Source organism: Ranitomeya variabilis, chromosome 5 (assembly GCF_051348905.1).
Source record: "Ranitomeya variabilis isolate aRanVar5 chromosome 5, aRanVar5.hap1, whole genome shotgun sequence".
In the NCBI taxonomy this organism is placed as follows: Eukaryota; Metazoa; Chordata; class Amphibia; order Anura; family Dendrobatidae; genus Ranitomeya; species Ranitomeya variabilis.
The window spans coordinates 599,842,062-599,867,892 of NC_135236.1; the positions used below are offsets into that span (position 1 = coordinate 599,842,062).

At 45.0% G+C, this 25,831-nt stretch overlaps 1 protein-coding gene across 1 annotated transcript in view; it reads right to left on the reverse strand.

Annotated features, from left to right (window-relative positions):
* NPM1 (nucleophosmin 1) overlaps positions 1-22,746 on the reverse strand; it is a 33,152-nt gene extending 10,406 nt beyond the window's left edge. Inside the window, exons 1-7 of the mRNA XM_077266028.1 lie at positions 22,592-22,746; positions 12,615-12,697; positions 8,051-8,170; positions 5,748-5,841; positions 3,258-3,367; positions 3,094-3,176; positions 60-99 (exon numbers count right to left, since the gene is read on the reverse strand). Of these exons, the coding sequence (XP_077122143.1) occupies positions 60-99; positions 3,094-3,176; positions 3,258-3,367; positions 5,748-5,841; positions 8,051-8,170; positions 12,615-12,697; positions 22,592-22,652 (591 nt within the window). The 5' untranslated portion in view covers positions 22,653-22,746. The remainder of the gene's footprint in view (positions 1-59; positions 100-3,093; positions 3,177-3,257; positions 3,368-5,747; positions 5,842-8,050; positions 8,171-12,614; positions 12,698-22,591) is intronic.
* Positions 22,747-25,831: the final 3,085 nt, after the last annotated feature.

Here is a 25,831-nt window from a genome sequence, read left to right on the forward strand (position 1 = left end):
CAGTGTCCCAAGGTATAATTTATTAAGTCTATCTTAAATTCCATATAAATTGTAAATACCTTTTTAACTGGAGTTTCTTCTTCATCTTCCTCCTCATCCCTTAAAAACAAATAAATGTTAAGATCAGACTAAAAAAAGCCTTTATTTCAAGTGATTAGCAGTATACCAAAATACAGCAGGTCGCTGCATTATGGAGGGAAGGTAGAAGAGTGCAGCCTGGAGTCATTATGATGTACTCCAATATTACGTAGTGCACCTCAAAGCAAGCATATAAGAATGAGAGTCATTACAGTAGCCTGGCCATAAAAATATGGTTCAATGGGGCCTGAGATCTGCTTTACATCAGTACCTTTCATATGCCCCAATTCCCCACCTTTGCTGCCGAAATATCTTCGTAATCTCTCAGTTTTCGTTTCTCAATCACCCCAGTCCGATGGGCGGGGCCTAATCGCTGATTCTCCCCACCTCCGGCTTTGCTCTACGAATCTTCTTTCCTGCTGGTGCGTAGTTTTCTGCGCCTGCGCATTCCAGTGGCATCTCGCGCGTGTGCAGTATGTTTTGCCCAACTTTGGGCAAAGCATTCATCTCATTATTGCACATGCGCCAGCATTTTCCTTGACATTCTGTGCCCTGGAAGTCTTTCTATGCTTCCGGGGCACAGAGCATAGGGTCAAAAGCCGGCGCATGCGCAATAATGATTTCATGCTTTGCCCACAGTTGGTCAAAGCACACTGCGCAGGCGCTATTCACAGATCTAGTTACGTCTGACACGCCGAGGAGCGGGGGGAGAGACAGTGATTAGGCCCCGCCCATCAGACCAGGGTGACTGACATACGAAAACACATTACTAAGGTATTTTGGCAGCAAAGGTGGGGAATCGGGGGATATGAAAGGTACTGATGTAAAGCTGAGCTCTGGCCCTATTGAACCATAATTGTATCTCATATTGAAAAAAAAAAAAAACAGGGCGACAGGTTCCCTTTAACTCCATGAATGTGTGCGCCCTCAGCTAAAAAAAAAAAAAAACACAGGCAGCACTTGGGCAGATCACCTGGATTGCTTCACACCACTATTTGTAATCTCAAATAGCAACATTTTATATTGTAAACACAAACAACGGATCTGCTGGAAAACATGCATTTTAACCCCTTCACCACCTTGCAATTTTCTGCTTTTGATTTTATTTCTTCCCAGAGCCCAAACTTTGATTTTTACCATCAATATGGCCATGAGGACTTGTTTACGGGATGAGTTGTACTTATGAATGACACCATTGATTTTACAACAGTGTACTGGAAAACGGATAAAAAAATAATTTAAGTATGACGAAATAAAGAAATAAAAAGTGCAATTCCACAATTTTTTTTGGTTCTTTTACCATGTTCACCAAATTCTAAAACGATTCTACGATTCCCCAGGTCAGTATGAGAACTCAGATAAACATGTATAGGTTTTTTTTTTTTTTTTTTTTTTTTTTTTTAACTTAAGCGGTGAAAAATTTCTTTAAAGTTTGGAAGAAAAAAGAAAAATTCTCTTACGGTACGTTCACATTTGCGTTGTGCGCCGCAGCGTCGTCGGCGCCGCAGCACGCAAACAAAAACGCAGCAAAACGCATGCACAACGCTGCGTTTTGCGCCGCATGCGTCCTTTTTTTAATTGATTTTGGACGCAGCAAAAATGCAACTTGCTGCGTCCTCTGCGCCCGGACGCGGGCGCCGCAAAACGCAAGTGCGACGCATGTCCATGCGCCCCCATGTTAAATATAGGGGCGCATGACGCATGCGGCGCCGCTGCGGTGCCCGCCGCTGCGGCGCCCGCCGCTAATGTGAACGTAGCATTATGTCGTTATTTTCCAAGACACGCAACATCTCCATTTTTTCGTGATCTGGGGCTGGGTGATGGCTTTTTTTTGAGCGCCGAGCTGACTTATTTTGGGGTAGATACAATGTTTAGATCGGTCGTTATAGCATTTTATTGCAAGGTTGTAGAGACCAAAAAAACTTCAGGTAGTCCGATTTTTCTTTTATTGTTACGCCAATTACAGATCTGATTAATTTACTTTATATTTTGATAGATCGTGTGTTTCTGAATGCAATCATACCAAATGTGTATTTTCTTTAATGGGGCAAACGGGGTACGATTTTAACTTGTTTTATTTTTTATATTTAAAATTTTTTAGTACTCTAAACTTGCTTCAATCGTCTTTAGGAGATGAAGCTGTGATCATCTGATCACCTTATGCGACACACAGCGGGGCTTCAGCACTATTGAGGATTCACAATAACTGGCACAGGGGTCTTCAGCAGACACCCTGCTGTTGTGGCATCCCATCAGCTCCCCATCCTGTGATCACATGATGGGCGGATTTATGACACACTTCCAGCGAGCGCAAGTTAAATGCCCGCAAGTTAAATGCCGCTGTCCATGATTGACAGCGGCTTTTAACTGGTTAACAGCAGCAGGTGGATCTCTGATCTGCCCGTGGCTGTTAAGAGGCACACGACCGCTGATGAGATCATCTGTAATGTGCAGGGCAACATTTGGACTCAGCGTCAGAGCTTGCATCAAAGGCATTAACATGACCTTGGATGTACCTATACGTCGAATGTAAAAAAAAAAAAAAAAAAAAAAAGATTTTTTTATAATGACATTTGGGAGTGTTAGTAGATCATCTGACTTGTTTTCTGGTTGTTAACGTGGAAAAAATTGAAGTAAATTTGTGACAATACAATTGCATCCAACTTACCATAAACTACAAAGGAAAAAAAAAAAAAAAAGATGAAAACGCAGTAAACTGCTATCCTGTAAGATTTGTGCACAAGTGTATAGTATGTGAGGCGACTACCCAATTAACAAGTTTCTCCCCCAGTATATTCTATGTAAACATACTTATTTGATTTTTTTGATAGTACAAGCAAATACATGGAGTATGCCAACTATAGTATGGTGATTATCCACAATACCACACTGCTTACAGGGTCGATCTCAAACAATTGGCGGGCTATGAGCAGTCGCAACAATAAAACACACTTAGCTTATGTTCAATCTTAACACTCAAATATGCAAAGTACTTTTAGGAATTATGATACTTACTCATCATCGTCATCATCGTCGTCATCCTCATCATCGTCGTCATCATCATCATCTTCATCCTCCTCATCTAATTTTAGCTTTTTCTATTTAAATTAAACAGGTGGTTAGGTTTTGTAAAAGCACAATAGAATAGAAAGGCGACTAAAAATTGAACACCATCATACCTGTGGGACCTTAGATGGTAAAGCAGCAGGCCTTTTCATATTCTTTGCCGCTTCTGCGTTTTCTTCCTCCTCTTCATCATCCTCATCTGATGAGCCCAAGTCTTCTAATGCTGAAAACAAAGTGCTAAACCCATGAAGAAAACCCATTTTCTACACAACTAATCCCAAAACATTAGGAACTTCAAACAATGACTCCTGCTGCACAATTGTGAAAGTTGGCAGCACTTTAGGATTTCATGCAAACCTATTTCGATTGTTAAAAATTGTCAATTTGTTCAGATTAAAGAATAAAATGCAGTTTTGGTCAGAATAGAAGATTAACCCCTTTACGACATCAGGCGTAATAGTACACCGACCTTCGGACTCCCTCCTCCCCTTTGATGTGGGCTCCAGCAGTGAGCCCACATCTTTCCTGGTACATGTCAGCTGTTTTGAACAGCTGACATGTGGCCCGGAATAGGAGCAGGTGGAATCACGATCCACCCGTGGCTATTAACCCATTAAAATGCCGCTGTCAAACGCAGACAGCAGCATTTAACAAGCGCTTTTGGCCACCAGGCCAGAAATTCACCCACCAGTCGCTTGTCACCGGTTCATTGGTATGACAACCAGAGGTCTCCTGCAGACCTCTATGGTTGTCTCATAGCAAGTAATTTGGCATCACCTGTATGGTGATCTGATCATTGCCTACACGTAGCAGAAACGATAGAGTTGTGGCAGCTTCTAGCCTCACATGGAGACTATTAAAGTATACCAAAAGTAAAAAATGTTTTTAAAAATATAAAAAAAAGTAAAAAGTTCAAATCACCCTCTTTCGCCCTATTCAAAATAACAAAAAATAAACAAAAAAACAAAACCAAACCTACACATTTGGTATCGCCAGTCAGAATTGCCCGATCTATCAATTAAAAAAGGATTAACCTGACCGCTAAACGGCGTAGCAAGAAAACAGTCAACACCAGAATTACTTTTTTTGGTTGCTGCAACATCGCATTAAAATGCAATAACGGGGGATCAAAATAACGTATCTGCAACAAAATGGTATCATTAAAAACGTCCACTCCGCACGCAAAAATTAAGCCCCCACCCAACCAGAAATCAGGAAAAATGGAGATGCTACGGGTATCAGAAAATGGCGCAATATATATATCTTTTTAACAAAGTTCGGAATTTTTTTTCACCACTTAGATAAAAAACCTAGACATCTTTGGTTTCTATTAACTCGTAGTGACCTGGAGAATCATAATGGCAGGTCAGTTTTAGCATTTAGTGAACCTAGCAAAGAAAGCCAAACAAAAAACAAGTTTGGTATGGCACTTTTTTTGCCATTTCACCGCACCTGGAATTTTTTTCCCCGTTTTCTAGTACACGACATGGTAAAACCAATGGTATCGTTCAAAAGTACAACTCGTCCCGCAAACAAGTCCTCATATGGCCATATTGACCCCAAAAAAAAAAAAAAAGGTATGGCTCTGGTAAGAGGGGGAGCAAAAAATTATAAAAAAAACAAAAACCTCTGGTCGTTAAGGCCACTTTCACACTAGCGTCGGGCCCGGCCCGTCGCAGTGCGTCGGGCCGAGGTTACCGATGCTAGCGTTCTCTGCGCCGCACAACGGGGGCAGCGGATGCATTTTTCCAGCGCATCCGCTGCCCCATTGTGAGGTGTGGGGAAGTGCGGGGACGGAGTTCCGGCCGCGCATGCGCAGTCGGAAAAAGCGGACCGTTGGGAGCAAAAAAGTTACATGTAACGTTTTTTGCTCCCGGCGGTCCGCCACAACACAGCGCAACCGTCGCACGACGGTTGCGACGTGTGTCAATCCGTCGCAAATGCTTCGCTAATGTTAGTCAATGCAGAAAAAACGCATCCTGCAAGCACTTTTGCAGGATGCGTTTTTTCGGCAAAACGATGCATTGTGACGTATTGCAGTTAACGCTAGTGTGAAAGTAGCCTAAGGAGTTAAAGGGGTATTCACAAATTAGAAAATTCTACCCCATCTATACGAAAGGGGATAACGTCCTGGTCGCTGGGGGTTCAACTGCTGGCACTGCCGATCCAGAGAACCAAGCCCGTGTGAATGGCACAATAGTCGATCATGCACAGCTCTGCTCCATTCATTTTTATGGGTGAGCTGAAGCTGAACCAAGAGCTCCGCTATTTCCACCGCCCCTTTTAAAATGAATGGTGGAGTGGCAGAGTGCCTGATCGACCACCGCTTAATCCACAAGGGACTCTCTAGAACCTTCGCCTTCAGTATTGGTGAAGGTCACAATAGTCGACACCCCAGAGATCGCAAAAGTTATTCTTTCATAACTTTTAATACTGAGAAAAACCTTATAACACGCGTTTTGCCCAATGATCATTTTCTGTATCTAGACCAAGTCAGCATTTTAGACTAATTTCCAGTGATAATTCAAGTGAGAATGTAATTTGTTAATTGAAATTTCATATCCCTTTGTCCAAAGGAGGAAAAAATATTGCAAGCTACTTACCAACAAGATGCTGCCCACTAACATATACAGGACCAGATCCAGACTTCAGCCGCAAAGTCACAGGGGGTGTAATTTCAAATCCACCAAGAGAAACCTAAAACAGTTTACAAATTATTATGACTTTCACTGTAGGATTAGACCAGCAACAGATTTAATGATGCCCCTCAATTATATAAGCAAGCTCACCAACCCATTGATAAAGAGCACATCTACTTTATTACAGTGCAGGACTCTATGGTATAATTGTGTTTCTAAATCAAGATCTTTGCTGTTCACCCTCAGAACAGGCCATGTCCTGCGTTCATAGCTAGTCTTCAGTGCAGGAGCAAGTACTGTAATGTGCCATGATGCTTGCTCCCATACTGTAATAGAGAAAATAACAAATCTTTGTGTAACTTCTTTAATAAGCAATTCTTTCTGGTGAAATCACATTTCCTTTTTTAGAAAAATAAAGGTTTGGGACCTGCAAGCTGCCTTGGACCCACGAGCACCTGCCAGCACATTATGTTTGCGTATGTTTGGTATGTATAAATGACAAAATTTTCCAGATTAACTCATTTAACCATTAATATATAAATATATGTGTAGTCAATACACAGGACTTGGCACATGACTTATTCCTTCCAAAGACCATATTAAGGACTGGGGGAACTCCTTACAGGTGGAAGAAAGGCGATTCTGACAGCTAAACAGGAAAGGGTTCTTTACAGTTAGGTCAGTCAGACTGTGGAAAGCAGACCACAAGAGACAGTAATGGCAGACATCATAACAGCTTTTCAAAAAGGGCTGGATGATTTCCTCATTGACTATAACCCACAATGTTATATGTAATTTAGTGACAAAATGTACAATTAGTGCAGAAAGGTTGAACATGATGGACCAAAGTCTTCAAACTATGTAACATCTGTAATAAGTGGAATAACTGGAATTCCACGCCTTAACACGTCCAATTATCCACCAACCTTCGGATCCTTCAAACGGAACCTGAAAACCCATGTCTTCAGGAAAGCCTACAGCCGGCAATTACCATTCTGCCGCCTCACCACCACCCGAGCTGCCGCCTCACCAACCACCTGAGCTGCAACACCCCCGAACTTCTGTCTCTTCCCCATTATCCCACAGAATGTAAGTCCGCAAGGACCGGGTCCTCTCCCCTCTGTACCAGTCGGTCATTGTAAACTTGTTAACTGATAACGTTATCTATAACCCTGTATGTAACCCCTTTTCTCATGTACAGCACCATGGAATTAATGGTGCTATATAAATAAATAAGGCTACGTTCACATTTGCGTTGTGCGCCGCAGCGTCGGCGCCGCAGTGCACAACGCAAACAAAAACGCGGCAAAACGCACGCTAAAACGCTGCGTTTTGCGCCGCATGCGTCCTTTTTGGCCGAAAGTTGGACGCAAAAAAAATGCAACTTGATGCGTTTCTTGCTTCCAACGCTTGCGGCCATGCAGCGCAAAACGCAGCACAACGCATGTCCATGCGCCCCCATGTTAAATATAGGGGCGCATGACGCATGCGGCGACGCTGCGGCACCCGACGCTGCGGCGCTGACCGCAAATGTGAACGTAGCCTAATAAGTCACAAAGCAGCAGTATTTAAATTATATTGTTACTGTGTCCTCAAAAAAAAAATTTTAAAAAAAAAATGTATCCCTTTATCAATAGGACAGTAGATATCTTGTTGATCACTAGGGTCAGCTCTGTGGCACCTCTAAAAATACAAGCGGTGGACCCACAAGAACAGCGCTAGAGACCCATCCTGAATGGAGCGGAATAGTGCACGCTTTGCCTGTGCTCCCTTGTTTATGGGACAACCAGAAATAGCTGAACACCTCTGCTCTATTCAGGACAGGGCCCCTTTCTTGGGAGTTCCAGAGCCCCGATCTCTGGAGATCCAAGCAGCAGAAGCCCCATTCAACATATCCTTTAAATGAGCTTGACTTTTAGGAAATAAGCCTGTAAGGCAAAATGATCTTTTACCAAGGTCTGAAAAACAATTCCAGAATGCCTTCAACTGGTACCATGAAGGATTTTCTCTGCATTCACCCAAATATTCTAAGATAAACACAAATCCCAATGTTTTGACAATCATATGACTTATTAGATTAGTTGCTGGAAAACTGGGCTCTCAAAGCTAGTTTCCAAGAACTAAGCAAAACAGTCATACCCACTTGCCATTTTGTGAAAAACAGACGACCATTTAAGAGTTAGGGTGTCATTAAATATACTAATATAGTTTAAAATATGAATCTATACACTTTAATGACCAGATACTCTTTATACACCAATACCCACTGTTGGCTGGACAGATGGTCTCAGGGACGCAAGAACGATCTTCAACTGTTTTCCTTCATAGTTCATTCCTTCTGCCTCAACAATGTGTAGTTCATCTTTAGTGCCGGCACCTAAGCTAACCTGAAAAGCAAATCAAGGCATATGTAGATTAGGGATAAGGCTTTGGGCACTTGTTACGCTCTGTGTACATTACCCTTATGTAATGACTTGGTACTGTATACATTACATGCATCCTTGAGAGGCACCTGCCACTCATGTCCACATGTTTGGAAACAAACTGGCTATTCCAAATTTGGAATTTATCTCTGGTTATCCATAGGATAGGGAATGACTTATTGATTGATGGCTGCTGGGACCTCCACCAATGAAGAGAACTGAGGCTCTGCAAAAGCACTGTGTGAGTGATGGTTGATCAAGCCACATTGCTACTGAAGAGCAGCTGAACACTGCACTTGCCCATCTTTAACAGGCGTAATAAGAATGAATGGAGTAGAGGTGTGCACGATCAATCACCTCTCGCATGGTTCTCCACGAATATATATTTATTCTAACCTTCCCAACTGATGGCTGTCCATGCATCTTTCCCTGCACTTGCAGGCTGATTTAATTAGCCATCAAGTGACTGTCAATCACAGACACTGGCACTTGAACCACACAGACAGGAAATTAGTCTGATCCGCCCATCAGCATGTCTGTCATGTGATCAAGGAGCACTGATGAGTTATGTCAGGCGGGGGTCTGCTGAAGAACCCCATGCCTGTTATCACAATCATTTTGTGAATGCCGGCTTGTGGCCAGCGTTCATAGGAGATTGATCTAAACGTATGCATGAAGTGCCTCCGACAGCCATTTTCTTAAGGCCCACTGCCAGGACACCCCCTCCTAGTAGCCCAGGTTACGTAGCAATGCCCCACTCCTGCCGCAAACAGCTTTTTGCAGCAGCGACCCTGCCTCCAGAGACTAGGCTACACTGCGGCTTCCCGTAGTAGGCTAAATTTAGACTATAAGATGGGCCCTGCACTTGACATTAAACATTTTTTATCTTCCTCCTTAATTTGGGGTGCGTCTTTTTGTCCAGTGCAATTGTTAGTCTGCAAAATATGGTATATATGTTTCAATTTCTTAATTTTTCACATTTTTAAGACAAAATAAGAGAAGTGATGTTAACTCCATTTTTTAAGCTTTAAAGGGAACCAGTCAAAGACATGCCCCCCCCGGACAAAGTACAGGTGTGAGGGGCAAATTATAAAAATGAATATTTCAGCGTTGGAAGGGACCCCAACTAAAAGAGCCACCTTGACAAAATGCAGCATTAGTGCTGCACAAGGTGGCTCTTAGTTAAAAACGCCTGGGGGAAGGGGGTGACAGGTTCCCTTTAAACATTTTTTATTTTTTAGTCTCCTTTGGAAACTTGAACCTGTAATCATTCAATCACTTATACAATATGCTACAATACCAAAGCATAGTATTATTGATATTGCACCTCTCCTATGTAGCTCAGCCTGCTACCAAGCTTAACAGTTTAATGCTGCCATCCGTGGTTGATTTGAGCTCGCTCTGGTTGCTGCTGTTATGATAGGAGATACTCGCTGTGTAACACATGGAGCATCTGCCTAAAGGTACCGTCACACTAAGCGACGCTGCAGCGATAGCGACAGCAATGCCGATCGCTGCAGCGTCGCTGTTTGGTCGCTGGAGAGCTGTCACACAGACCGCTCTCCAGCGACCAGCGATGCCGAGGTCCCCGGGTAACCAGGGTAAACATCGGGTTGCTAAGCGCAGGGCCGCGCTTAGTAACCCGATGTTTACCCTGGTTACCAGCGTAAAAGTTAAAAAAACAAACAGTACATGCTCACCTGCGCGTCCCCCAGCCTCTGCATCCTGACGCTGACTGAGCTCCGGCCCTAACAGCACAGCGGTGACGTCACCGCTGTTGCTTTCACTTTCAGTTTAGGGCCGGCGCTTTAGTGTCAGGAAGCAGAGGCTGGGTGACGCGCAGGTGAGTATGTACTGTTTGTTTTTTTAACTTTTACGCTGGTAACCAGGGTAAACATCGGGTTACTAAGCGCGGCCCTGCGCTTAGTAACCCGATGTTTACCCTGGTTACCAGTGTAAAATATCGCTGGTATCGTCGCTTTTGCTGTCAAACACGGCGATACACGGCGACCTAGCGACCAAATAATGTGCAGCCCTTCTAGCAGCGACCAGCAATTTCACAGCGGGATCCAGATCGCTGCTGCGTGTCAAATACAGCGATATCGCCATCCAGGTCGCTGCAACGTCACGGATTGCTGGCGATATCGCCTAGTGTGACGGTACCTTAAGGGTACCGTCTCACAGTGGCACTTTTGTCGCTACGACGGCACGATCCGTGACGTTCCAGCGATATCCATACGATATCGCTGTGTCTGACACGCAGCAGCGATCAGGGACCCCACAGAATCGTACGTCGTAGCAGATCGTTTGGAACTTTATTTCGTCGCTGGATCGCCCGCCGTCATCGCTGGATCGGTGTGTGTGACACCGATCCAGCAATGTGTTCGCTTGTAACCAGGGTAAACATCGGGTTACTAAGCGCAGGGCTGCGCTTAGTAACCCGATGTTTACCCTGGTTACCATCATAAATGTAAAAAAAAAAACAAACAGTACATACTCACATTCCGGTGTCCGTCAGGTCCCTCACCGTCCGCTTCCCGCACTGACTGACTGCCGTAAAGTAAAAGCAGAGCACAGCGGTGACGTCACTCACTCACTGCTTTTACTTTACGGCCGGCAGTCAGTCAGTGCGGGAAGCGGACGGCGAGGGACCTGACGGACACCGGAATGTGAGTATGTACTGTTTGGGTTTTTTTACATTTACGATGGTAACCAGGGTAAACATCGGCGGCCCTGCGCTTAGTAACCCGATGTTTACCCTGGTTACCCGGGGACCTCGGCATCGTTGGTCGCTGGAGAGCTGTCTGTGTGACAGCTCTCCAGCGACCACACAACGACTTACCAACGATCACAGCCAGGTCGTATCGCTGGTCGTGATCGTTGGTAAATCGTTTTGTGTAACGGTACCTTTATGTAGAATGGGCTCAACTTCTGAGCCTGCTACATACAGCCACTGTTATGTAATATGTCATGGTACAGAAAGCGTTAAAAGTTATATATATCTTGGAAAGGTTTGTCGATTTCACAGGAGAGCTTGTGGTGCTCCTTTATTTTTTTCCGTTCCATGAAAAGTAGAAGACTGACGCAAAATGCACTAGGGTGTGCATAAATAGGCTTGGAAAAAAAAAAGACTGGGGGCAGCGCTTGTGTCTACATGCTGGGTATCAAAGGCACTAACCATGGACTGTTGCCAGATACGGTTTCTGATCAGAGCCAACAACAGATAACTGTCATTCTGCATATTATCCTGCTGACAACACGAGCATCCACTGGAATGGACATCAGATATACTCAGTAGATCAGGGAATAGCCCAGCCCAAAACAAAGATCACAGATGACACTTCGTTTCAGGGTGAGGAAGAGGGTGCGGCAGTGACCGCAGCTTCTCCCCAGATGATGCTTTAGTATCTCAGCATACAGTGGGATTCTCAAAAAAGTCATCAAGAGTAGTTTGAAAAAAAAACAAAAAAAAAACCTGTAGTTCAGGAAAGACTAATTATAGGAAAATAAAAAATAGATTAAATTATGGCATTAAAGCAAACCTGTCATTAGGAATTTACCAAGTAAGCCTACAGGCATGGTCAGGTTGGAGCAGTTAAACTGACTAAAATGTTACCTGGGTTGAAGAAATCAGTCTTGTGGTTGTGTAATCTGTTTGCAGTTTTCAATTAATGAGATTTTCTTGCTTTGGGGCAGGGTTTTTTTTTTTTTTTTAAGGTACTTGTAGGGCTCTGCAGATTAAGAGCATCACTTGCAGATAGATGGAAAGGCAGCGAATGCATAGTATTTAAAATAGGGGCAAGTCACAAGGATCAGTGACCTGTCACTTAAGCCCTAAAGGATGACAATGAGCCAAAGCAGCAAAAAAAAAAAAAAAGACCAGCTCACAGGCAGCCCAGAAGCAAGAGAATATAACTGGAAAATGCAAACAAATTAAACAACCACAAGACATTTTAATCAGTGTAACAGCGCCAACCTGCCAATTCCTGTAGTTTACGTAGCAAAATCCTGACGACAGGTTCGCTTTAAATAGATACATTTTCATTTTAAAAGCCCAATTGTGTTTCAGTTCGTCTTTTAATAAATCGTTAGCAGTAACAAAACAGTCAGGATTAAGGGTAAAAACCATGTACCATAGGTGATCGAAAACAAAAACAGACCTATATTTGTTCATTTTTTAATGATTATTTGCCAGCAAATAACTGTATTCAACAACCAAGCCAATTTGCAAAAACACTTATCGCCCTTTCCATATCTAAAAGTCTATCGGATGTTCCTTTCCTTTACTGAATCAAACATTTGAGACCACTACATAGTAACCCATTCACATCCTTGCACTGACTATAGTTGTATTACATTACAAATTTAAAAAGGAAAAATCGCTTTGAGGTAATCAACTCATACGTACCGTTCTCAATGACAACTGATGCTCACTTTCGTTGTCATCCACTTTAAATGCATACTCCTTTTTGTCTGCCTTGAGTTCACACCCTACAAAGGAAAGAAGTCGGTGAAACAGCGTTTGTACTCTGAAGGACACAGCCAGCATTTGCCTCTAATTGCAGCTATGAGCTATTATAACACTAAGGCTGCTTTCACACTAGCATCGGTACGGGGCCGTCGTGCTGCGTCGGCCCGACGTATTGACGCAAACTGTGAAGAAAATGCCCGACGTTGGCAGCGGAAGCAGTCAAGACGCTTCCGCTGCTTCATTGTAAGGTACGGGGAGGAGGGGGCGGAGTTTCGGCCGTGCATGCGCGGTCGAAAATGGCGGTTCCAACGCACAAAAAAAGTTACATGTAACTGGCGGCGGTGCGCCAAAACACGACGCAACCGTCGCACGACGGTTGCAACGTGTGGCACTGCGTCACAATGCGTCGGTAATGTTAGTCTATGGGGAAAAAACGCATCCTGTAGACAACTTTGCAGGATGCGTTTTTTCTCCACATCGATGCATTGCGACGTGCAGTGCACGACGCTAGTGTGAAAGTAGCCTAAGGGAATGGATCTTCACAAAATTGTTATTTTTGAGCAATTGATAAAATGTAAGGTGGTAGAGGGGATATCCGGGACTTTGTGAGAAACAGAAAATGTGCCTAAGGCTACTTTCACACTAGCGTCGGGCTCGGCCCGTCGCAGTGCGTCGGGCCGAGGTTACCGACGCTAGCGTTGTATACGCCGCACAACGGGGGCAGCGGATGCATTTTTCCAGCGCATCCGCTGCCCCATTGTGAGGTGCGGGGAGGTGGGGGCGGAGTTCCGGCCGCGCATGCGCGGTCGGAAAAAGCGGACCGTCGGCGGCAAAAAACTTTACATGTAGCGTTTTTGTGCCGACGGTCCGCCACAACACGGCGCAACCGTCGCACGACGGTTGCGACGTGTGTCAATCCGTTGCTTAATGTTAGGCTATGGGGAAAAAACGCATCCTGCAAGCACTTTTGCAGGATGCGTTTTTTCGGCCAAACGACGCATTGCAAAAAACGCTAGTGTGAAAGTAGCCTAAGCACTAAGAGGCAGGTTATTGCTACTTACTTGCCTGGTGCTGTTCTTCGCCAGCACAGAGTGGTCACAGACGCCAACGATGGTGGCAAGTTTATTGTAGTCAGGGTGGGGGAATAGGATTTGAGGGCACAGTTTGGGGAACGAAGAATGGATGTATGCAGACAATATGGAGAGGAGGAGAAATTTGAGGACAGTATGAGGAACAAGGGGTTAGATGGGGCATGGGTGCAGACAGTGTGGCAAGTGGGGGGATTGGTGTGAACTCAGTATGGGGAGCCAGGGGGGAATATATGAGGACAGTATGAGGAGCGAGGGGAAGAATGTATGCAAACAGTATAAGGAGAGAAGGTGATGGGATTGGTGCAGAAAATATGAGAAGTCGGGGTGGGGTATGTGTGAGTAGGCAGTATGGAGACAGAGGGGCTAAATATGTGAGAACATGAAGAGGGAGAGGGAAATGTATGAGACTATTGAAGAGAACAGTGTGAGGAGACAGTATAGTGGTAGAAAAGTGTGAGTGGGCACAGAATAGAGACTGCGTAGCATGGTGGGACAGTGTAAGGGCACAGCCCGGAAGGGACAGTGTACCAAGGAAAGGGGAACGTAATGAGGGGACCTAGTATAGAGACTGGGCCCTACAAGTGAGTGGGGAGGGACACTGAAAATGAGGAGTGTGGAGGGCATGCACCATAAGAGGGATAGCGTGGGGGTTATATTTTGTGGAGGGGATAGAGTGAGGGCCAATTATTCAGGGGCTCAGAGTAGTAGGGAAGATATTTTTATTAAGGAACATTATAATGACACTGCTATTTTCAAGGGCATCGTGTGGGGTTGTGCTGCAGAAGACCAGAGAAGATGGAAGTCTGTAGAGATGAGCTGTGAATGTGAAATCTCGTCATGGAGTCTGGACAAGAAGAAAAGAAAGAACTACTCCAATGAGAGAACATCTATAAGGCATAATAAACAGGAGGAAGATGAGTATGCTGTCACTCTTCTTGGGGGCCTCTGACCTGGACAGCCCTATGTGAGCTCATTCTCATGCTGATGCACTTTGTCCTCACCTACAACTTGTATTCAAAGATTCTTTTTATTTGCAGAAATCGCGGCACAGCCATGTGTACGGTCTGCACGGCGTCATATGCCAATCTCTTCCTCGGCTCATGGGAGAGATACCTCTTTGAGGAAGCAGACCATGTGCTGGCTAAGATATATGGACAACATTTTGATTTTGTGATAGTACGGTGCAGCAGCTCGCACTGTTTATGGATCAACTTAATATTAACACTCACAATATCAGGTTCATCTACATATATAACACCAAAAAAAATTGGACTTCCTGGACATCACTCTGGGGATTGACGACAATCATTCCATACAGACAGATGTCTACAGGAAGCCTACCTCTGTCAATGCCCTGATAAATGCAGACAAACCTCACAACCCAGCCACCAGTACGGCCATCCCAGTTGGACAGTTCCTAAGAATGAGGCAGATCTGTTCTTGAATGATAGTTTCGAGAATAAGGCCAGTGATTTACTAAGGAGGTTCACCCAACGAGGCTATAGCCAGAGATGCATCAAGCATGGCTATAACAGGGCACATCACATGCCTTGGAATAACCTCCTGTACGAAAAGAAACCCATAGGGACGACCAATGATAAAATCAGCTTCGTATTGACTTACAACCATGAGAAGAAAAGTATGCGTGATTCTTGCTAAAACATTGGGCATTTCTGCAGACCAATCCTCCCCAGCCCTTTCCCCCTTAATGACCTCTAGGAGATCGAAAAATCTAAATCTCCTAGTTATAAGCCATTATGTTCCAGCCAAAGTCAATCTCTTTGGTTCAAGAGGACCTTGGGATGTTTCCCTTGCAGCCACTGTTTTGCCTTCGCCAACGTCCTCTGCAGCTCCACCCAGTAGATGGCCATAAACAAAATGAGATCAGGCACATTTCATGTTGTAGTACAAACATTATCTACTATGCTACATGTTGCTGCCCACTGATATATATAGGACTTACATCTAGAGAACTAAGGGTATGAGTAAAGGAGCATGTGCAGGACCATTGGCACTGCCAAGACAGTGGCCGATTCATTTGAACTTAAAACAAATCCACAACACTTCAAGGCCCATCATGACCAATTCAAGATCATACATGGTCAGGGGCATTGACATTGCTCATACTGGTATTAGAGGTGAAAATGTTACAAAAAAACTGTTGTCCCAGTGGGAAACCAAGTGGATTGTCACATTTGGAATGCCAACTCCAGATGGCTTAAATTATTCTCTGCTTCTCATTTTCATAAACAAGCATGTTCCCCCCTTGTCTGCCTTGTAACTACCCCATCCCTCTAGCCAAGGCCTCTTGGTTTTTATTATGTATGTAAATGTATACATTTGTTTTATGTCCTGTCTTTAGAACCTGCTCTTACGATTCCACGATCGACCTCTGCGATTCCCGATATTGAGTACTTTCACCGGCAGCTCGGATTTGACTACATCCTGCAGGACCCTCAATAAATGTAATACCAATGTTTGTCACACTTTGTTAAGCACGGTTTTGCACTTTCCATGCACCATGTGGCTTTATATTTATAGGTATTTACTTGCGTGTTGCAATCTACCTTTAACTGAGGCATTGGCTCCAGGATCTTTTGCCTTCAACTGAAATGCAAACTAGTCGTGTCCCATGCTGGCGCTCCAGAGTCTCCATGCCTGCCAAGCATGACCAGGAGCTACAAAATACTTTGCGCGCATGAGCGTCTGGACTTCACAGCCTAGGTGCGCTCCCTGTGCGCAATGACCACGATGCGTATGTGCCAATAAAGCACTGTCAATTGCTGCCCGCAGCTCACGTGACCCAGTAGTAGGGAAATAAGAAGGTCCTTCCTGGTCTCCTTAGGATTATCTCCTTGAGAAAGCGACATACAATACACAAAACTCACGCTGGGGTACTCCTTTCAGCCTGAGTCTCCATCATTTGGGTAAGAGGTACTTTGCTTTTAGTGTGCACATATCAGCATTCCCATATGGTTAGAGACTAACACTTAAGGTACCTTCACACTAAACGACTTTGCAACGATAACGATCCGTGACGTTGCAGCGTCCTGGATAGCGATATCGTTGTGTGACACGCAGCAGCGATCTGGATCCTGCTGTGATATCGCTGGTCGTTGCTGAAAGTCCAGAACTTTATTTGGTCGTCAGATCGGCGTGTATCGTCGTGTTTGACAGCAAAAGCAACGATGCCAGCAATGTTTTACAATGGTAACCAGGGTAAATATCGGGTTACTAAGCGCAGGGCCGCGCTTAGTAACTCAATATTTACCCTGGTTACCATTGTAAATGTAAAAAAAAAAAAAAAAAAACAAAACAGTACATACTCACCTTCTGATGTCCGTCAGGTCCCTGGCCGTCTGCTTCCTGCACTGACTGAGCGCTGGCCGGCCGTAAAGCACAGCACAGCGGTGACGTCACCGCTGTGCTGCTTTTGCTTTACGGCCGGCGATCACAGTCAGTGCGGGAAGCAGACGGCCAGGGACCTGACGGACATCAGAAGGTGAGTATGTACTGGTTTTTTTTACATTTACAATGGTAACCAGGGTAAACATCGGGTTACTAAGCGCAGCCCTGCGCTTAGTAACCCAATGTTTACCCTGGTTACCCGGGGACTTCGGCATCGTTGGTCGCTGGAGAGCTGTCTGTGTAAGGCTACGTTCACATTTGCGTTGTGCGCCGCAGCGTCGGCGCCGCAGCGCACAACGCAAACAAAAACGCGGCAAAACGCACGCTAAAACGCTGCGTTTTGCGCCGCATGCGTCGTTTTTGGCCGAAAGTTGGACGCAAAAAAAATGCAACTTGATGCGTTTCTTGCGTCCAACGCTTGCGGCCATGCGGCGCAAAACGCAGCACAACGCATGTCCATGCGCCCCCATGTTAAATATAGGGGCGCATGACGCATGCGGCGCCGCTGCGGCGCCCGACGCTGCGGCGCTGACCGCAAATGTGAACGTAGCCTAACATAGTAATTAAGGTTGAAGGAAGACTTTAAGTCCATCTAGTTCAACCCATAGCCTAACATGCCCTAACATGTTGATCCAGGAGAAGGCAAAAAAAAACCCATGTGGTAAGAGTAAGCTCCACCATGGGGAAAAAAATTCCTTCCCGACCCCACATACGGCAATCAGACTAGTTCCCTGGATCAACGCCCTATCAAAGAATCTAATATATATACCCTGTAACATTATACTTTTCCAGGAAGGTATCCAGTCCCCTCTTAAATTTAAGTAATGACTCACTCATTACAACATCATACGGCAGAGAGTTCCATAGTCTCACTGCTCTTACAGTAAAGAATCCGCGTCTGTTATTATGCTTAAACCTTTTTTCCTCCAGACGTAGAGGATGCCCCCTTGTCCCTGTCACCGGTCTATGATTAAAAAGATCATCAGAAAGGTCTTTGTACTGTCCCCTCATATTTATACATTAACATAAGATCACCCCTTAGCCTTCGTTTTTCCAAACTAAATAGCCCCAAGTGTAATAACCTATCTTGGTATTGCAGACCCCCCAGTCCTCTAATAACCTTGGTCGCTCTTCTCTGCACCTGCTCTAGTTCAGCTATGTCTTTCTTATACACCGGAGACCAGAACTGTGCACAGTATTCTAAGTGTGGTCGAACTAGTGACTTGTATAGAGGTAAAATTATGTTCTCCTCATGAGCATCTATTCCTCTTTTAATGCATCCCATTATTTTATTTGCCTTTTTAGCAGCTGCCTGACACTGGCCACTGAATATGAGTTTATCATCCACCCATACACCCAGGTCTTTTTCATTGACGGTTTTGCCCAGAGTTTTAGAATTAAGCACATAGTTATACATCTTATTCCTTCTACCCAAGTGCATGACCTTACATTTATCCCCATTAAAGCTCATTTGCCATTTATCAGCCCAATTTTTGTGATTTTTAGACGCCGCCGTACTTCCTGCTGGGTTAAGCAGGTAACCTTTAATTGGGAATTTTTATTACTAGTTATATTGGCTGCCATGGGATTTTCTTGTGTAAATACTGATGAAAAAAAGTCATTTAGCATATTGGCTTTTTCCTCATCCTCATCCACCATTTCACTCAGACTATTTTTAAGGGGGCCAACACTATCATTTTTTAGTTTCTTACTATTTATGTAGTTAAAGAATATTTTGGGATTATTTTTGCTCTCTGGCAATGAGTCTCTCTGTCTCAATCTTTGCTGCCTTGATTTGCTTTTTACAGAATTTATTTAATGCCTCCTCACTACCTACTTCCTTTAATTCTCTAAATGCTTTCTTTTTGTCCCTTATTGCGCCCCTTACAGCTCTATTTAGCCATATTGGTTTTCTCCTATTTCTAGTATGTTTATTCCCATACGGTATATACTGTGCACAGGTCCTATCCATGATGCTAATAAACGTCTCCCATTTTCTTTGTGTATTTTTATGCCTCAGGATATCGTCCCAGTTAATTGCACCAAGATCCTCGCTCATCCGTTGGAAATTTGCCCTCCTGAAGTTTAGTGTCCTTGTCCCCCTCTACTACACATCTTATTAAAGGAGACATGAAAACTTATTATTTTGTGATCACTATTCCCCAAGTGACCGCCAACCCTTATATTTGCTATGCGGTCTGGCCTGTTGGGTAATATTAGGTCTAGCAGTGCCCCCCTCCTTGTTGGGTCCTGAACCAGTTGTGAAAGGTAATTGTCTCTCATAGTTGTCAAAAACCGATTACCTTTGCTGGAACTGCAGGTTTCTGTTCCCCAATCTATTTCAGGGTAGTTGAAGTCCCCCATAATAATGACTTCTCCTTGAGTCGCAGCTTCATCTATTTGCTTTACGAGGATATTCTCCATTGCTTCCATTATTTTTGGAGATTTATAACAAACCCCTATCAGTAATTTATTATTTTTTCCCCCTCCCCTTATCTCCACCCACAGGGACTCTACAGTAGGGCCGCGCTTAGTAACCCGATATTTACCCTGGTTACCATTGTAAAAGTTAAAAAAAAAAAAAAACAGTACATACTCACATTCTGATGTCTGTCACGTCCCCGGCATCCACAGGGTTACGCGCTGCTGCTCAGAGCTTCCTGCACTGAATGTGTCAGCGCCAGCAGTAAAGCAGAGCACAGCGGTGACGTCACCGCTGTGCTCTGCTTTACTGCCGGCGCTGACAGTCAGTGCAGGAAGCTCTGAGCAGCAGCGCGTAACCCTGTGGACACCACAGACATCAGAATGTGAGTATGTAGTTTTTTTTTTTTTTACTTTTCAATGGTAACCAGGGTAAATATCGGGTTACTAAGCGCAGCCCTGCGCTTAGTAACCCGATATTTACCCTGGTTACAAGTGAACACATCGCTGGATAGGCGTCACACACGCCGATCCAGCGATGGACAGCGGGTGATCAGCGACAAAATCAAGTCCTGGACTTCTAGCTCCGACCAGCGATATCACAGCGGGATCCAGATCGCTGCTGCGTGTCAAACACAACGAGATCGCTATCCAGGACGCTGCAACGTCACGGATCGTCGTCGTTCTCGCTGCAAAGTCGCTTAGTGTGAAGGTACCTTAAGTCTCATTTTTATTTGTTAGGAGCATTAAAGGGGCTGTCCCATTTGTGATGAGTCTGCAGCCATTCTATGTGACTGCAGGCTTCTGAACTCCGTGCACGCTGTCCCGTGCAGACTAAACATGCGTGGCCTCACTCAATGAAAATGAACTGAGTGAGGCCGGCCACATCTAGTCAGAATGTAGCCAGAAGTAAACAATTTCCATACTTGTGCTCACATAACCATCCTCTTACCACCAACAAGGGAGAATTCTAAAAGTGTGCAGTGCATGCGGTGTGAGGATCCAGAAGTCTGCAGTCACAGTGACTGCAGACTCATCTCAAACCTGGACAAGCTTTTGAATTATAAAATGATGCCCTGCAGCATGTTCAATCCTAACAGCTTGTGAGCCTCACTGTCAGGATTTGTCTCCATTTGCAGGTGCCATCAGTCATCACATGGCTACTTCATACTATTGTTCATACCTATGGCCAAGTGACAAAGCTCAGTTTTTCACTGGAAATTGAGAAAATAAGGGAAAGCAGCTCCTCAGCAGGTGACAAAGTACCAATTGCATATGTGCTTGAGGGGCACAACTGAATTCTTACCCCACATGCTAGAATACCTAGAGACACCTCTGCCCCTATAGATCCCCAAATATTTATATTGCTCTGCTATAGTGAAGTGAGGATGGCCCTGTGGGAGTCATCGCTGGGGCATCTGAGCCTCCTCTCTGATCCAAATAGACATCCTTGGGCTCATATGTGGATGATGTATATCAGGGGTGGGGAATCCTTTTTCTACCAAGGGCCATTTGGATATTTATACCATCCTTCAGGGGCCGTACAAACTCCGCCCACACAGTACATCCTGACTGGCACTGGTTTCAGGACGTAATCTTTCATTGCATGCCCTTCAGTGTTCAGTAGTGAACACTGCGTGTGTGCCAACAGAGCAAGAAGAATTTAATGAGCTGGTTGTAATCAAAATACAGCTCCCTGCCCAACAATGCAGTCCCTGAGAATCTGTCAGGGGCCTGATAAAATGTCATCGAGGGCCGTAAATGGCCCTGGGGACTGAGGTTCCCCACCCCTGATGTATATGGAGTTATCCGCATCACGCAGTAAAATCTTGTGCCTACACAGTAGCACCACTGGTCCGGGCAAGATCATTTTGCAATGCCTCACTGCAGGCAGGGAAAAGGAAAACTATGCATGTGCCAAAAGATGTCATTTTGGCTCCGGCGGCCCCAGGGAAAGTGGGTCTGCTAGGTTACCTTGGAGGCGCAACATTACTTTGCGCTATGTGGCTGATGTAGAACATCGAGGCTGAAGGACAACGATTAGGAACAGCGAGGACGCCCATCAGAGTATCTGCATGTTCACAGTGCAGGAGCAATTAAAGGTATTTTTCAGGGTATACTAGGGGAGTCAGAAAATATACACTTGTTTTGCAGGAGCTGATAAAGGTGGCGGCAATTGTTGAGTGGCTAAAAAACTGGTGAAATTCCCTTTAACAAAGGTTTGTCAGTGGAAAACCCCTTTCAGGGGAACTATTAACTAGAGCTATGGTGCCCAAATCAAGGACATCAGAGTCTGGGTACGGGGGTGATTAACAAACACTGAAGAGCGAGCCACGGACTATTGGGAGAAATCCAGGGCTGGTCCAGTGCGGCCCCCACAGACTCCTGCGTCAGTCAGTGGACAGGTTTTTGTCCCTGTGAACCATAAAGCAGAGCGGAGCCGGCAGGGCTGCACCACTAGCCACAGCCCCCCTATAGCCACGGCCCTCCTACAGCCAGCCACGGCCCCCCTGTAGCCACGGCCCCCCTGTAGCCACGGCCCCCCTGTAGCCACAGCCCCCCTGTAGCCACGGCATACTGGCTGCAATCACTGGCCGGCACTCCTGCACTTGTGCTTCCCCTGCACCTGGCCCTAGTGGAGGCCCCGCATGGTCCCTTCAGGGCAGCGCTTATAGGAATCTAGCCAGGAACACGAAGGGTAAATACCATGGAACCAGTGGCAGGCCGCAGGCCCAGGGTGGGCAGCACGCGTGGTTCACCTACCTGGGCAGATAAAGGAGCACAGCGCCCACCCGCATATAGCGCCATGCCCGCCCTCAGGAGCGGACGCATGGCTACTAACACGTGGTGCACACATGGCGCCTTCTCACGTCAGCGACCTACCGCAGCCCTCCCCGTACCTGCCGATGGCCTACATGTCACCACCCCAGGCCATGTGTGTAGCCACAATCGGTGGCCATAACTAGTACAGAGAGGAAAACAAAGGCGGAATACCGAAAAGGAAGTTCTGTGGGCGCAGGGGAGTCATGTTGTCCATATCCATGCTGTCTTCCATCACTGTTCCAGGAGCGCCGCGCACAATGGACGGTCTAATGAGAACAAGCGCGGGGCAGGCGGCGCCTTATATAGATATCGGGCTCTCGCGATATCCGGCACTATGGGGGCGCCGAATCGAGACTGCCCAATAAGCTGCGCTCTGATTGGCTGATTGGATCTTTCTCACTGCGGGTCGTGTTTCGTGTTGCGTTGTTCTGTTGGTCTTGTCCGTAGTAGTGCGCAGTGTGTGTGCTGGTGCTGTGTGGCGGCTGTGCAGCTCAGCGAGCGGAGGCACCGGAACACCGCACCTATGATTAGCGGCAAATCTGCGTTTAGCCCCTCCAGGACCGGGCTACTGTTATGTTCTCTCACCTTTCAGGCTGCCGTCACACTAGCAGGATTTGGTCAGTATTTTACATCAGTATTTGTAAGCCAAAACCAGGAGTGGAACAAATAGAGGAAAAGTATAGTAGAAACATATGCACCACTTCTGCATTTATCACCCACTCCTGGTTTTGGCTTACAAATACTGATGGAAAATACTGACCAAATACTGATTGTGTGACAGCAGCTTTAGCCTTCGTTAGTTTTCCTTCCCCTTAGGCCGGCGTCACACTCAGCGTATGTAAATACGGTCCGTATTTTACGGCCGTAATACGCAGAAATGTTCCCAAAATAGTGATCCGTAGTCAGGGTGTGTCAGCGTATTTTGCGCATGGCATCCTCCGTATGTAATCCGTATGGCATCCGTACTGCGAGATTTTCTCGCAGGCTTGCAAAACCGACATCTAATGGATTTATGTGCTCAAATGTTCAGTAAAACATATATACAGTGTGTATATATATATATATATATATGTCATTGAGACACATATATATATATATATATATATTCTGTATTTATATTTAAAGGGAACCTGTCACCCCATTTTTTCCGTATGAGATAAAAATACTGTTAAATAGGGCCTGAGCTGTGCATTACAATAGTGTATGTTGTGGACCCCGATTCCCCACCTATGCTGCCGAAATACGTTACCAAAGTCGCCGTTTTCACCTGTCAATCAGGCTGGTCTGGTCGGATGGGTGTGGTGACATCGCTGTTCCTTCCCCCAGATCTTGCTTATTTTTCCGTTGGTGGCGTAGTGGTTTGCGCATGCCCAAGGCCCGAATCCACTTCATAGGTGTGGAAAAAGAGAGCGATCTGCGTTATTCCCCTGGTGATCGGTAGGGGCGGCCAATTTCCTGAAGCCCCGGGCAGCAGAGTGCTCCATCTGCGCACGCACGGCCACAGGAAGATGGCCGCCCCCACCGATATTTTTATCTCATATGGAAAAAACGGGGTGACAGGTTCCCTTTAATTCAGCGCGATATATGTGAGAGACCGGTAATTCAATTGCCGGCTTTTCATTTCTCCTTCACAAACCCGACAGGATATGAGACATGGTTTACATACAGTAAACCATCTCATATCCCTTTTTTTTTGCATATTCCACACTACTAATGTTAGTAGTGTGTCTGTGCAAAATTTGGGCACTGTAGCTTGTAAAATAAAGGGTTAAATCATGGAAAAAATTGGCGTGGGCTCCTGCACAATTTTCTCCGCCAGAGCGGTAAAGCCAGTGACTGAGGGCAGATATTAATAGCCTAGAGAGGGTCCATGGTTATTGCCCCCCCTGGCTACAAACATCTGCCCCCAGCCACCCCAGAAAAGGCACATCTGGAAGATGCGCCTATTCTGGCACTTGGCCACTCTCTTCCCACGCCCGTGTAGCGGTGGGATATGGGGTAATGAAGGGTTAATGTCACCTTGCTATTGTAAGGTGACATTAAGCCAGATTAATAATGGAGAGGCGTCAATTATGTCACCTATCCATTATTAATCCAATAGTACGAAATGGTTAAATAAACACATTATTTAAAAGAAATTTAACCCCTTCACCCTGAAGCCTGTTTTCACCTAAGTGACAGGGCCAATATTTACAATTCTGACCACTGTCACTTTATGAGGTCATAACTCTGAAATGCTTCAACGGATCCTGGTGATTCTGACATTGTTTTCTCGTGACATATTGTACTTCATGATAGTGGTAAAACTTCTTCGATATGACTTGCATTTATTTGTGAAAAAAACAAAAATTTGTCGAAAATTATGAAAATTTAGCAATTTTCAAACTTTTAGTTTTTATGCCCTTAAATTACACAGTTATATCACACAATACAGTTAATAAACAACATTTCCCACATGTCTGCTTTACATCAGCACTATTTTGGAAACATAATTTTTTTTTTGTTAGGGAGTTATAAGGGTTAAAAGTTGACCAGCGATTTCTCGTTTTTGCAACAAAATTTGCAAAATCATTTTTTTTTACGGACCACCTCACACTTGAAGTGACTTTGAGGGGTCTATATGACAGAAAATGCCCAAAAGTGACACCATTCTAAAAACTGCACCCCTCAAGGTACTCAAAACCACATTCAAAAAGTTTATTAACCCTTCAGGTGCTTCACAGGAATTTTTGGAATGTTTAAAAAAAATTGAACATTTAACTTTTTTTCACACAATTTTTACTTCGGATCCAATTTGTTTTATTTTACCAGGGGTAACAGGAGAAATTGGACCACAAAAGTCGTTGTACAATTTGTCCTGAGTACGCCGATACCCCACATGTTGGGGTAAACCATTGATTGGGCACATGGCAGAGCTCGGAAGGGAAGGAGCGCCATTTGACTTTTCAATGCAAGATTTGCTGGAATTGAGATCGGAACCCATGTCGCGATTGGAGAGCCCCCGACGTGCCTAAACAGTGGAAACCCCCACAAGTGACACCATTTTGGAAAGTAGACCCTCTAAGGAACTAATCTAGATGTGTGGTGAGCACTTTGAACCTCCAAGTGCTTCACAGAAGTTTATAATGTAGAGCCGTAAAAAAATTTCATATTAATTTTCACAAAAAAATGATATTTTTGCCCCAAATTTTTTATTTTCCCAAGGGTAACAGGATAAATTGGACCCCAAAAGTTGTTGTGCAATTTGTCCTGAGTACGCTGATACTTCATATATGGGGATAAACCACTGTTTGAGCGCATGGCAGAGCTCGGAAGGGAAGGAGCGCCGTTTGACTTTTCAATGCAAAATTGGCTGGAATTGAGATCGGAACCCATGTCGCGTTTGGAGAGCTCCTGACGTGCCTAAACAGT